General features: G+C 38.6%; 1 protein-coding gene across 6 annotated transcripts in view; it reads left to right on the top strand.

Annotated features, from left to right (window-relative positions):
• Positions 1–13,750, top strand: part of LOC145983853 (prestin-like) — a 327,363-nt gene that overhangs the window by 211,076 nt on the left and 102,537 nt on the right. For all 6 annotated transcript variants that reach the window (XM_083116901.1, XM_083116905.1, XM_083116900.1 and 3 more), the window contains 2 exons: positions 3,618–3,722; positions 8,934–9,067. In XM_083116901.1, the coding sequence (XP_082973027.1) occupies positions 3,618–3,722; positions 8,934–9,067 (239 nt within the window). The remainder of the gene's footprint in view (positions 1–3,617; positions 3,723–8,933; positions 9,068–13,750) is intronic.

Below are 13,750 nucleotides of genomic sequence, written 5' to 3'. Positions count from 1 at the left end.
ACCGACCACCCCCAGGCGCTGGTCGGCGAAGAATGTAACCGCTGAAGTTTGGTGGTAGTTTTAAAGCAAAGGAGTCCATCCCCATGTATAGAGTGATCCTGGCGTAGCCTTTTCTTCCTTTGAGCTCGGGCCATAAGAAAGCATGGTCCACTCTCCCCCTCCTCTCGTCGCTGGAGCGGTGCACAGGAGTCGCGGGTTTTATGCTATCATTTTTTCCCGCGGTCGTTGTTTGAGAGTGAAGCATCAGTCACATTTGATAGTCGATTATTTTCTGTATTTAATCTGGGCTTCGGCGATAGCCTAGGTAGCCTAGAATATACGCGCCTGATATGTGGGTAAAAGGAGATTGTGTTTTGTCTTGTATAAATGGAGTTCATTATAGTTTGTTGAATGGTAATTTGTGGTCAATTAAATAATGTTGAATTATGCGTGCATATCATTTATAATGTATTAGACATCTTGTGTGAGATCTGCATGTGTTCCAAATACACAACAGGTCTGCACACAAATGCAAACTACAATATTCACCAAAGAAACCAAAGTGTTCAGGAAATATCAAACCATGCTCCACAATCTGGAAGGATCGGGGTATCTTTGTCATGCACGTAAGGTTTCAACATTCTGAGATTGACAACACTGGACTGCCTGCAACCACCGGCTGCCCACACTGTGATAGGCAGAAAGGCAGGTAAAGCACCCAAAATGTGTGTAAAATGATAGAGAGGCCTCCAATGCTCTCTTGAAGTGGCAGTAACAGTATGCCACCATGCAAAAGGATGGAATTTTAATCCATTACACAGGCAAACAGCAACAGAAAATGCTCGGGAAGTAATTTGCTTTATGATTACATCATGTAGCTATTATTCAATACACAATATCGATGCAAGTCCAGAAATATGTTATGTTTGTGCCACTTTGTCACCTAAAGGCACATCCCCACTATGCCAGCTGCAGTGGCCGCACCAGGATTAATCATCTGGGGGTGCTGAGGGAGTGTGGAATAAAATTTAAAATTTAGGGGGTGCAATGTTGAACCACAAATTTTTGTCTGAGGGCCAAGTACCAAGATAATCATGCCAATAATAATAATAATAATAATAAAAATAATAATAACAACATTATTATTATTATTATTATTATTATTATTATTATTTGTATAGTAGTAGTAGTATCATCAAAGACTTTATTATTCTTGTAAATCATGGAAAAAAGGGGAGAAGATGGTGCTAAAGCATTTGTGTTGGACAAACAATTTGAAATATTTCTTCAACACGTTAAATTTCACATTAGCTAATAATTGAAAACAAGCACACAAACTGATTTTTTGAAAACAGAAAATGCATGATGAATATAATTATTTTTTTACATATGACATATATAACTTTCATGTACAACATAGTACGTTTTACACATAAATGCAACACTGAGCGATGTAAAAATAAGAAAATACATATGAAACATGTTAACACTAAATTGTGTACGTATTCAAAGTTTCTTTAATGCACATAACATATTATTTAAATGCAATACATAATCAATTCATCCACCTCTTAACAAACCAACAGCAAAAATGATATAAATCTCTCAAATGTGCGCACTCCTTTTCATTCAAATAAGTGTTCATGCATTTAAGACCAAACTGCTTGGCAGCAACAGTCTTAACTCGGAAGTTCATAGTTGGTCTTACTTCTCTCTCTGGTAATTTACAATGCATTACAGAAAATAATGATATTGCTCACTTCGCTCACAAGAAAGAAGATCCAAATTATTGCAAACTGAAAACAATATATGAATTCAATAGGGTGCTGCATTCTCTCTTTTATAACGTTTTAATTTATATTGTTCACTGCCCTCTAGCTACGGCTCTGAACTTTTAAACAGGCCATTTAAAACAAAAGAAGAAACAATTCTTAACAACAATACTGATGAAAGAAAAGACAATGGCCTCTGATCTTTATAGAGACTGCCGACAGTACAGCCAAATATTGAAAGAAAAGCCGCAATACAATATCAGTGATCTCACTACAATACCTAACATTCGGGCACTCAATGTGATTACCACATATAACACTGTAAGAGATAATGTTTTCAACATAGGTACAATAGAGGTGCTAAAGGGGATGCAGAGGAAAATTAGGGGGTGCACAAGTACCCCTTCATGCCCCCCTGGCCAGCTGGCAAGGCCATGAGCAAAAGCTGCACTGCTTTGCCAATATCGAAAAATGTCCCTACAGCACTGCAGTGTGGAGATGTGCATCAGTCTGATTCGATAGCTTGTTGGCAGCACACGTGAGATACTCTGTGAAAATGTATGATGAGCACAGCTGGCAAAATTTGTTTTTTCAAAAAGAAAGCAGTTTTTTTTGTTTTAAACATGTTATAATGAAGAACAAAAAAAACTGTTTTAAACAAATGAAATGTTTAAAACTACTAAAAAGACTCATTTTCTAAGAATGATTATTAATAAGGAATCTGTTAATCATCCAAAGGATGATTTTCTAGTTATAAAGTAAACACTTGATTAACTTCTTAAAATACCTATTTATGCTACTCTTAAATCTTTCATGTAAGCTGTTCGAGAAGGTTCACCTAATTCACACTATCCACGTGCTAGCTACTCTGTTTTCTGAAATACATTTTATCATGTATGCACAAAATATTGACATTAAGAACTATGTCCAGTGTGTCAAGTATGGAACAAAGCTGTTTCATCGATAGACTATTTAATTTTATAAATGTTTTAAATACTTGTAAACAAAAAAAACAACATAGCCAGGCATTTTAAATGTGCCCCATGGGTAATAATTATGATATGTTTCTTTTGTTAACTGAATATATATTTTCAGCCACTGACCAGACTTCTGTGCACAATAAACAAAATGACACGGATTCAATGAAAAGACAAAGTTACAAAACACACAAATAACCAGAGTATCAAATATCAGGTAGCAAGATGGGTTTTAAAAGTTACAACACTGTGTTTTAAACGTTTTAAACATTTGTAAAAAAAAAGTCGTGTGTTTCAAAGGCTTAAAACAAGGTATATATTATATATGTTATATACTTCTATAATGCTATAAATTGCCAGTCTGTCCACTCCACTCCATGATCAAAAGTTTCTCAACCTGTGTAGACATGCTCAGGGCCACTTGGTGCATCCGCCAGTTCAAGCATTGGCATGATTTCCTTTGAAGTAAACTGCAACTAGTGAGCTTGGAATCAGCCTGGCAACTGCCCTGTCAACACAGGCCAAAGACATGAACCCACTTGCTCGGCTTTTGTATGCAGCCTTGCGAATTGGCATAGTGGGGACGTGCCTTTAAGACAAGCTGCTGCTGATGGGTGTGCAGTTATTTGAATTATTTTTGCAAGGAAGATAATGTAGAAAAATATTTGTGTGTGCACGCATTTATCCACTAAAAACAAAATTCTTTGAATGGCAGCAACTGGTGTGTGCTTCAATTATTTGAGGGGATACAATGTGGATCCCTGTTCCCCTTGTCATTAATACCGATGATTATTTTATCTTTATCTTATTATTTATGATCATGTGGCAGTTGTACTATGTTCAAATACTTGTGACTAATTTTTAAATACATTGTTTTGTATCTTTCCAGACATATGTGGATATATTTTCCAAAATAACAAATTCAAATGTGGTGGCTCTTGGGATGTCTGCAACTGCAATAGTTATTCTTGTGATAAATAATGAATTCTTGAAGGTAATTGTGTAAAAATAGTTTATTAATTTCATACAATTTTAAAAAAATGTTATTTTCTTGAATAGAAGCAACATAACTGATTTCATTAGAAGTAAGTTATGGCAACTCAAACTTTGTTTTATTATGAGACATGAATTGAACATATGATTTTCCAATACATTAGATTAGATTTATTATTGTCCATGAATTGCATGTTTGCACATGCATGCCATGACATTGAGCATATCAAACATTACAATCTAATTTTCCTAAATCTAAAATTTCATTGTAATTCCTTACCATATTTTTAGATAATGTGATTTTCTTGTCTAAATACATGGATGGATCAGAAAAAAATATTACAACAAGCATTCTGTGAATGCACGAAATATGAGGTAAGTAATTGGTTTACCTGGAGGTGCAACAGATTGTGTCATATATGTGTGGCGAGTTGCGACAACTTTACGTTTACCGTCAGTGGTTCGTAGCCAATGCAATGGTGAGATGATTGCAGAATTGTCTGGTGTGGAAGTGCGAAGTGTCATACGCTTCTTGTGGGTGAGGAATGTTTTGGCAGCAGATATTGTGCCATGTTAATGGGGTTACGTGAAGCCATCAGACTCAAACGGCCAGGAATGTTGAGTGAGGTTGTCATCTTCATTCATCACAATGCAAGAGCCCATACGGCCTGGCAGACTCTACAATTGCTGTAATGTTTCAGGTGGGAAGTGTGGAACCACCCCCATACAGCCCAGACTTGGCCTCACTGACCTATTTCCTTTTCCCCAGTTGAAAGTGCACTTGTCTGGAACATGTATATTGTAGCTTAATATGTAAAACTCCTATAATGTGAAGAACCACAAACTTGCCTGTATATGTGTAAGATTGTGCATGTTGGTCACCCAAACTGTTAAATAAATAAATAATTGATACAATGAAAATTATAACTTAACTGTTATCAGTTATAACCAGTTTACTGACTCTTCAATCAATCCCTGTACACAAAGTCTAATGACATGAGATCTGGTGAATGCATAGGGTATTCTCCTAAACCTCTTCTTCCAATCCATCCGTTGGCACATCTTGTCAAGTACCACTCACAAAACTGCTCTCTACAGTCTGGATCATCTACATTAAGAGAACAGACACTTCATGGAATACAGGGTGTATCATAAGTGATGGTCATAAATCAAATCAAAGATACATCGCGTCAAACCCATATGAAAGTTCCTCAGTGTCAGAGCTAGACACCACCGAAAGTGTGGGAAAGTACAGTTCACACCTCTGTACATAGGAAATGGGGTTCCCTGTAGAAAGTGAAAGAGGTATATGAGGAAGCAGGTGATGTCAATTACATGATATCCAGATACCAATCACAATTACGGAAACACAATAGACAAAACCGGGATAATTTTAGCATGGTTGCGTTGCCAGAGGGGCAATGGGCATAGCAACACTGACAGTAAATGCAAGCAAAATGATCGTTTGCTGACGAATGTCATGGGAAAACAGTGTTTAGCTGTGGTTGGTAGTTTGTAAAAGATGGAAAGAGTATGACGTGTGAAGGAAGTCGACTAAGGCCTATGGAAAAACCTCCATCCCACCCACATAAGAAACACCCATACAAAGAAGAGAATACGTAAGATGAAAGAAACAATACCAATACCTACAGTGGTAAAATGAATTTTGTTTTCCGATGGTCACGGGAGTTGAACCCTCAACCTAGTGAATGTAAACCAAACACTTTACAACTTGGGCACTGTGACACAGTAGTGTTGTGGTGTGAATGCAGGATGTAGGCATGATACCTATGTACATATGTACGTATTGTTAATCGAAACTAAAGATGGTACTGAGCCCGAGACCAGTCTTGTCTCTAATTCGAGACCGAGATTGAGATTGCCTCCCTGCAGACGAGACGAGAACGAGACCACCACCATTGAGATGAGACCGAGAACGAGATAACCCTTTTAAACTCAAGACAGAGACCAAGGAAAGTCTCTTCTCATCTCAATACCATCCCTAATTGAAACGTACATGAGGTTATTGGAAATCACTGTACTTCATACTGTAGGTGCATTTGAATCATGTAAAAGGTACGACGTGTTCTACTAGTATTACGTAATACCTAATTTGCATAGTTCCTATCCTTACCACCAGAGGGCAGCGTGACTTGCATCAAGGCTATACCTGCTGCAAAATAAGTTTGGTATTGACGCTTGTGAAGCACATGGAGGAAAGGGGTCTACGTCACTGCGGGAGGGTGGGTTACTGTCATGCGAGCCAATCAAAATCTTCCCAATGCTTCACCAAAGCCCTGGATACCCAGCAACAGAAAACGTTTATCACGGTGTTGCCACTTATCAGGCAATTGTTCTTGCAATCAGATTTCATGTTGTGGGAGAGGACGTGTTGTTTGTTTGTTGTGTTGCGGTACGGTGACATTTTAACCGGTCCATTTGTTTAGTGTTTAGTGAATTTAGTGTATTCTTTGTTGTATATAATGTGTTGTTTTAGTGTTATTTTTTTGTACATAATTTTCTGTGTTCTGCTCGAGTGTGTGTCATGTGATTGAGTGAAGAATGTCAAACACAGGAGACAATACTCGAGATGACAATGTACCAAAGAGGCCATGCACTAAAAGAAATTCCTCTCAAAGGCCAAACGCGGGAGATGGTTTGTTCTGTGCACAAATATTTTGAGCAAGAGAAAAACAATGGGGGTCCAATCATATCTGTAAATAAAGTTCTGGACAGGACAGCTGCAACTGTCGGCGTGTCTAAGAACACCATTGTTACCATAGGGAAACAAAAATATAATATGGTGGAAATAAATCAATGCGAGGCTTCAAAATTGGAAACCCCAGGAAAGAAGAGGACTATCAGTAAACGCATGACAAATTTAGATACCTTTCAGCAAGATGCTATTCGTCACCATATTTACTCTTATTATAGGAGAAAAGATCATCCCACTGTTGGGAAACTGCGCATTTCGTTGAAAGATTCGGAACTTTTTCAAGGTGGGGAAACATCTTTAGGGACAGTCATAAAATCTCTGGGATTCTCATACAAAACAATTAATGAATGCAAAATACTGAAGGAAAAACCTTACAATTCTGCATGGCGATGTAGATTCCTCAGAGAAATTTTGTCTGTCAGTGAAGTGCATGTACTTCGCGGTTCAAATGGAATGTGTGTACACTAACGAAGAATATGCGGACATGCATTTCTTCTATGGAAAGCAGACGGCAATGCAGTGGAGGCTGCATGCCTGTACCAGGAAGCTTTCCCTCGCCGACGGGACCCTGATCGTCACGTGTTCATAAGATTACACCAACGCCTCCGAGAACATGGGAGTTTTGAATATGGAGAAAGAAGCGGTAAGCCATCATGTATCACAGTGGAAGAAGAGGAAAGCATTTTTCAACGTGTTGTAGAAGCACCAGGGATGTCAACTAGGAGGATCACGGCACAGGAGCGAGGCGTTTCTCACAGCAGTGTGTGGCACATTTTACACCACCAGTTGCTCTACCCATACCATCTCCAACACGTACAAGGTCTCCAAGCAACAGATTGCGAGGCCAGGGTTAGGTTTTGTGAGTGGATGCTGCAAAAACTTGCATTACAACCTCGCTTTTTAGGTGACATTTTGTTCACAGACAAAGCTAGATTCACTCGTGACGGAATTGTGAACATTCATAATACTCACGTGTGGTGTGACAAAAATCCCCATGAAATGTTTGAGTAACAACATCAGCAACGTTTCACCTTGAATGTGTGGATGGGTGTAGTAGGTGATTTCATATTGAGACCTCACATCCTGCCACCCAAACTCAATGGTCGTGGGAACCTTCAGTTCCTACGTAATCATCTTCCACGCCTCCTGGAAGATGTTCCCCTTCACCAGCGGTTGTGTATGTGGTTCATGCACGATGGGGCACCAGCAGATTTTGCTTTACCTGTGCGTGCGGCGGCACCTTACACAATGCTATGGTCGGCAATGGATATGTTGTGCGGGGCCTGTATTGTGGCCAGCACGGTCACCTGATTTAAATACATTGGATTTTTGTATTTGGAGTCACATGAAGAGCATGGTGTACAGCTCTCCTGTCGATAATGTTGCCGAGTTAGAGGAACATGAGATTGATGCATGTGCACAAATACGAAATACACTGGGGATATTGAAAAGATGTGGAATTCACTACACCGATGGTTGCGCTGTTGTGTGGAAATTAATGGAAGTCATTTTGAGCACTTGCTGTAACTTCTCGTACAGTTTTCTACCTGTGAAGTAAAGTGTATCATACATGTTCAGGGTATTTTTTTTAAATACCTTCCTTGAAACTGTTTCCCATGTGAGGTCACATTCAACCACAATGTTTTCCCATGACATTCATCAGCCAGCGAGCATTTTGCTTGCATTTACTGTCGGTGTTGCTATGCCCATTACCCCTCCGGCAATGCAACCATGCTAAAATTATCCCGGTTTCATCTAGCGTGTTTCCGTAATTGTGAATCGTATCTGAATATTATGTAATTGACATCACCTGCTTCCTCAGATACCCCTTTCACATATTCTTTCTGCAGGGAACCCCATTTACTATGGGAAGTCCCTTCCGCATAGGTCCCACAGATCTCCCATGGTGCGTTTCTGGTAGAGCGCATAAGATTCCTTTATGATTTCTTTGGAACCACCTTTCTAACTGCCATAGTACTCGTCCTACAGATGTGTGAACTATACTTTCCCACATTTTCGGTGGTGTCTAGCTCTGACACTGAGCATCTCAGAAAAGCGGAAGAGAAACTTTCGTCTGGGTTTGATGCGATGTATCTCTGGTTTCATTTATGACCACCACTTATGATACACCCTGTATAACTCTTCCAATGCCAGTGCTTCAAAATACGATGGATGCTTGTTTTGGAATTTCCTATCTCACGAACCATTTGCCGCTCAGATTTTCTAGAACCTGGCGATACGTATCCATCAACCTTTCTTTGATGTTTGTGATCTTCAAGAATATTTCCTGTCGACATTCTGAATAGTTCCATGTGCTTCATTTCAAGTGACGGTAAGTTGTGAAGATGGATCTGATTGAAATTCTCTCCTAAACTGTCTTTGCACTTCAAATGCATTTTGAAACTTCAATGGTGTACATTTACTGTATTTAAGTTCTTCAATGAAGCACTTACAATGAAGGATATCTGTTGAGAAGAGTATTTTTTTTTATTTCAGCCTAAGCTAAACAAAGTCTCAAGGATACCTTTTCCAATAGAACTTGTGATGCTTATACTTGGGATAATAACATCACATTACCTGAAACTGAATTCAAGTGAAGGATTACGAATTGTTGGAGACATTCCTACAGGGTAAGTGAAAAATGATAATATGAGGCAAAAACTTAGTATGTATTACATAATGAAGAAATGTTCAATGAGGTTTTCAATAGCCATTGGACAGCCCTAGGATTTGGATTCCAGAGTTGCATATCCATATGTAACCCATGACTTCAGTCTCCCTAGCAGAAAACCTATTTTTATCACAAAGACGTGTATCTTATAGTTTTCTGCTGCATTGCCATTTTTGCCATCTTGTCCAGGTAAAGAGTGTGGCAAGTTTCATGTTCGATTCTGTCATTTCATATCTGAAACAACATTTTAACTAGAGTTTAGAAAACTACCTTTCAGCTGTCACAAAACTTACAGGTAGCATTAGATACAACTGAATTATGGTGTACAATCAGGTAAACTGATAGATACACAATTATTGTCAACAAATTTTTTTCTAGATCTTGGATGGATAATATTTTGTTTCTTTCCATTTTGAGATTATCTGATCAACCATTTGGAGATAAATCCTATTCATACTTTATTGCACTTCTACACATGTGCAGAAACCTGGACTCTACAAAGAAGGGAGGGGGAAAAGTGACTAGAAACTATAGAAATGTGGCTGTGGCAAATGGAGCATGTGAAATGGACAGACAAAGTAAGAAATAAAACTGTGTTGGAAAGAATTGGTGAAAGTCAAAATATGCTGGGAGTTTTCCAGAAAAGAAAAAGAAACTGGCTGGAACATTGACTAAGGAAAGGATATGGGTACAAAGAAAATATCACATGATAGATAATGTACATTAAGTGGATCATATGTTGGCATGAAGCGAAAGGGGCAAAATCCAAAAGCCTGGGGGTTGCAGTGAAGAACCTGCCTCTTAAGGCAGAAAACAATGAATGAAAATTAATTAATATGCATTATATTTTGAAGGAAATTCACAGTTCAATCTCGTAGGCCATTGGATACCTGTCTCCTTTATAAACATTTATTACTGCTGACTTCATCCTTTTAGATTTTTATTATATATGGTCATGCATGGGAAAGGTTTAAAACCTGTAAAATGACAAATGTCACTTCTTATACAAACACAAACTCTTATTTACCTGGCAAGACTGATGAATTAGGATTTTGCCCCTTTCGCTTCATGCCAACATATGATCCACTTAATGTACATTATCTATCATGTGATATTTTCTTTGACTAAGGAAAGGATATGGGTACAATGTTCCAGCCAGTGTCTTTTTCTTTTCTGGAAAACTCCCAGCATATTTTGACTTTCGTCTACATTATCTGTCCAAGGAACAAAAGATGGCAAATCTTTAGCCTATTATTGCATAAAATTTAAAGCAAATCTCTGGGATCAGCCCACAAATTTCCTAAAACCATGCCAAAAATGTGTGGATGCACGAGAATAACATTTTGAACATTTCCTGTGACAATTAACGATTACATTTTAAAACCTCCTGGTGCCATTTCTGAGTGAAATTTATGTTTTATAATGTTCTTTTGTGCCTGTTTTATTCACAAGTGCTTCTTTTGAAGATAACTGCTTTTTCAGTGTCTAATCCATGAAAATGATGCAAAATATTCATAACATTTAGTGCCTATTTTGTATTTTGTTCTGATTTGCCTGCTTATTTTGAGAGTTTTCAGTGCTTATAGTTTGACCACAAGGAAAAGAAGAAAAAAACCTTCCGTCAAAAGCATTCGCGCATTTTCCCTGCTGTTGTCGGTGCTCAGGGCAGTATTGCCAGGTCAGACTTGAAAAAATCAGGAGATTGTTCCTTGAGAAACCAGAAGATCTGCTACAAAATCCAATGATCTAATAGTAGCAGATAAACGCCATTTTGGGGGGGGGTGACATAGGCGTGTGCACTTGGGGGCAAAGGAACGTCCGCAGATTTTTTTCAGCGAGGGGGAAACAATGTTGTTGTTTTTTATCAGGCGGGTAAACTGAGCATATTAACCTGTAATAGCATTGCCCTCTCAGAAAACACCACTTGAGTTTGAAATTACCACGTTCTTATTATAATAATGGATGTAAATTACTGTGACTGAAATAGACTCATAGGTCTGAAATAATAGGTACTTTTATGTCAACATTCATTTTCCAGAAGGGAAGGAAACGATATACGTTGTGAATAACCTAGAGTCGCCAAGCAAAGGGTCACAATAAAAGCCCCCTGCTGCAGTGGCACACGTTGTTTAAGGTGTAAACATCACAGATACTTTTGTAACAATGGTGCTAAACCCAGCACCCTGTGTTTGGCGAAAAGAAACCGAACATCTCCATTTCAGGAGTGGACGTGTTTCAAACAAAAGAAAGTAAACCGTCCGAGGGACCCGACCAATGTTTTTCATCTCTTCCGCATCTTCCGGTGGTAAAATCTAAGAGGGTGCAAGGAAAAAAAACCTCAAGTTTGCCCTTTCTCAGCACCGACACAAGTGTTCTGCCATGCCTCTATTTTCGGACAGTAAATCGTAGAAAATTGTGTTTACAAATGATTTTCCACAATCTTTCAAGTCGAATGCTAACAATAACAAATTAATTTGCCTTCTGCTGGTGTTCGGTGTACAGGTATTGTTAGGGGTTGGCACACGTCCTGCACCATAATGAGAAGATGAATTACGTATGTGAAATATATTGGTGAATTATACAGCATGTCTTCCTCAATAATTGAAGATAACAACGCTTATGCTAGGGTTCACCTATCCTCCCCACCTGCTAGAAATAAACACACACACACACACATATGCACTCACACACATGCACACACACACACACACACACACATGTACAAAATAATTTGCCCACGCTACGAAGTTAGAGGTTCTACCTAGCAAGGCATGGACGTTTCACTGTGTTTGTGTCACTTCATCCATGTCATCACTTCACTAGCGTTTGACATAATTTCACGGCTGAGTGGAGTTCCACTCCACATCTCTCCTCCATGCTCAAGTAAGATGAGCAGGAAACGTGTTTTTGAGCTGGCCGTTAGAGGTTCCATAGCAATAGTTTATTAAGGAATTCTCCCAAGAATTCAATAGGCCTGGCAATACTGACGTGAGCCACGCTGAATGTTCCTTCCCCCTGCCCTTTCCCGCACCCGCCGGCGCGATCTGCTGCTGCACAGGCTTTTTTGCTTGTGGTTCCACTATATCAATCTTCATCCTGTTTATAAGCCCTAATTTATCCTCCCTTACTTTTCTAATAGCAATGTAACCATGGATGGTGTAAATAATATAGGACACTGAAAAGTATCATATAAAAATTATGTAACATTTTAAAAATTGTTAGTAATTAAGTTTGTGAGAATTATTTCAGTATATAATGATGAAAACTCCTGTTTTCTTAATCGCAGAGACTTTAATTCTAAAAAAAAAATATAACAAGCAAATTATTGGGTGGGCTCGAGCCCTATAGGCTCATTTAAGTTGGCGCCACTGGCAGTGTCCCCTATTCTTGTTTCACTAAACTACAATAATTTCTTTACACTGAGTGTACTTCTGGCTTCATGGCAACACTGGTGTCAAAAGCATAGGGACAGTAGGGCATGGCCATTAATAATTGAGAAAAATTATTTTGGAAGGTGGCAGATCGGACTCTCAGAGATGCCAATTTTTACTGTAATGGCCTACTATGTAATGATAATTATTGCAAATTCATTCCTGCAACAAATACAGTTACAATAATTAAAGTGTCAATTACAATTACAATCAAAATAAGCACGTACCTTGTCATAAGAGATGCTGGAAATGATGTCCTGCATCCACACATTTCTGGCATCTTTTCAGGAAATTTCCATTTACACGCAACAGTTCAGTTTCTGAAATTGCTTCAGTTTCTCTCCTGATATTCTCTTTCAGTTCTTCTAATGTATGGGGGTTTGTTGCATAGACTTTATTTTTCAATTTCCCCAAGAGATAAAAATCGCATACAGTGAGATCAGGTGACCGTGGGGGCCACAATCCTTTGCTAATCACCCGGTCTTCAAAAATTTCCTGAATGAAATCCGACGACTCTTCAGCTGTGTATGAGATAACAGAGTCTTGTTGGAAAAACCCTGACTGGCATTCAATTTGTTAGTTGTTTGAAGTATGGTGGGAGCATGTCGTCTCTGTATCTCTGTGCAGTTATGGTATTTTCATAAAATACGGGCCCTATAACTCTATATGCATTTACTGCGCACCAATCACAGATTTTCTGGTCATGCAAAGGAGTTTCGTGTATAAAATCGGGTTTATCTGAGCTCCAATACCTGTTATTCTGTGATGCAACATGTCCCCTTAAATGGAACCATGCTTCGCCAGAGAAGAATATTAAACGTCGATCAATTACCCTACCATTAACATTCCCCAAAATCCAGTTACAGAAATTTACCAGACTCTTGTTACCATGTGGTAGCAGGTCCTGGACAACAGTGACCTTGTACGGTTTCAGTTTTAACAATTTGGTAGCTTGCCATGCTGTTGTTATGGAAATTTCTGTTTCCTGTTCAAGTTGTCAGAGCAATTTTTGTGGAGTATGTTCTAATCTTTCTCAGACTTCATCCAATTTCTCCTCTGTAAGTACTCGCCATTTTACCATTTGCTTTTTATCGAGAATAGATCCTGTTTCCCTGAATTTGTTCACAAGGTTTCGCACAGTATTTCTGTGTGGGACAAGCACACCTAGAAATTCTGTTGAAAATCGTCTATGAACATATCTGCAAAAAATG

Source organism: Lepisma saccharinum, chromosome 2 (genome assembly GCF_977018435.1).
Source record: "Lepisma saccharinum chromosome 2, izLepSacc3.1, whole genome shotgun sequence".
Classification (NCBI taxonomy): Eukaryota; Metazoa; Arthropoda; class Insecta; order Zygentoma; family Lepismatidae; genus Lepisma; species Lepisma saccharinum.
Note: the sequence above shows the minus strand (reverse complement) of the source record. Positions and strands in the feature narration are given on the sequence as shown.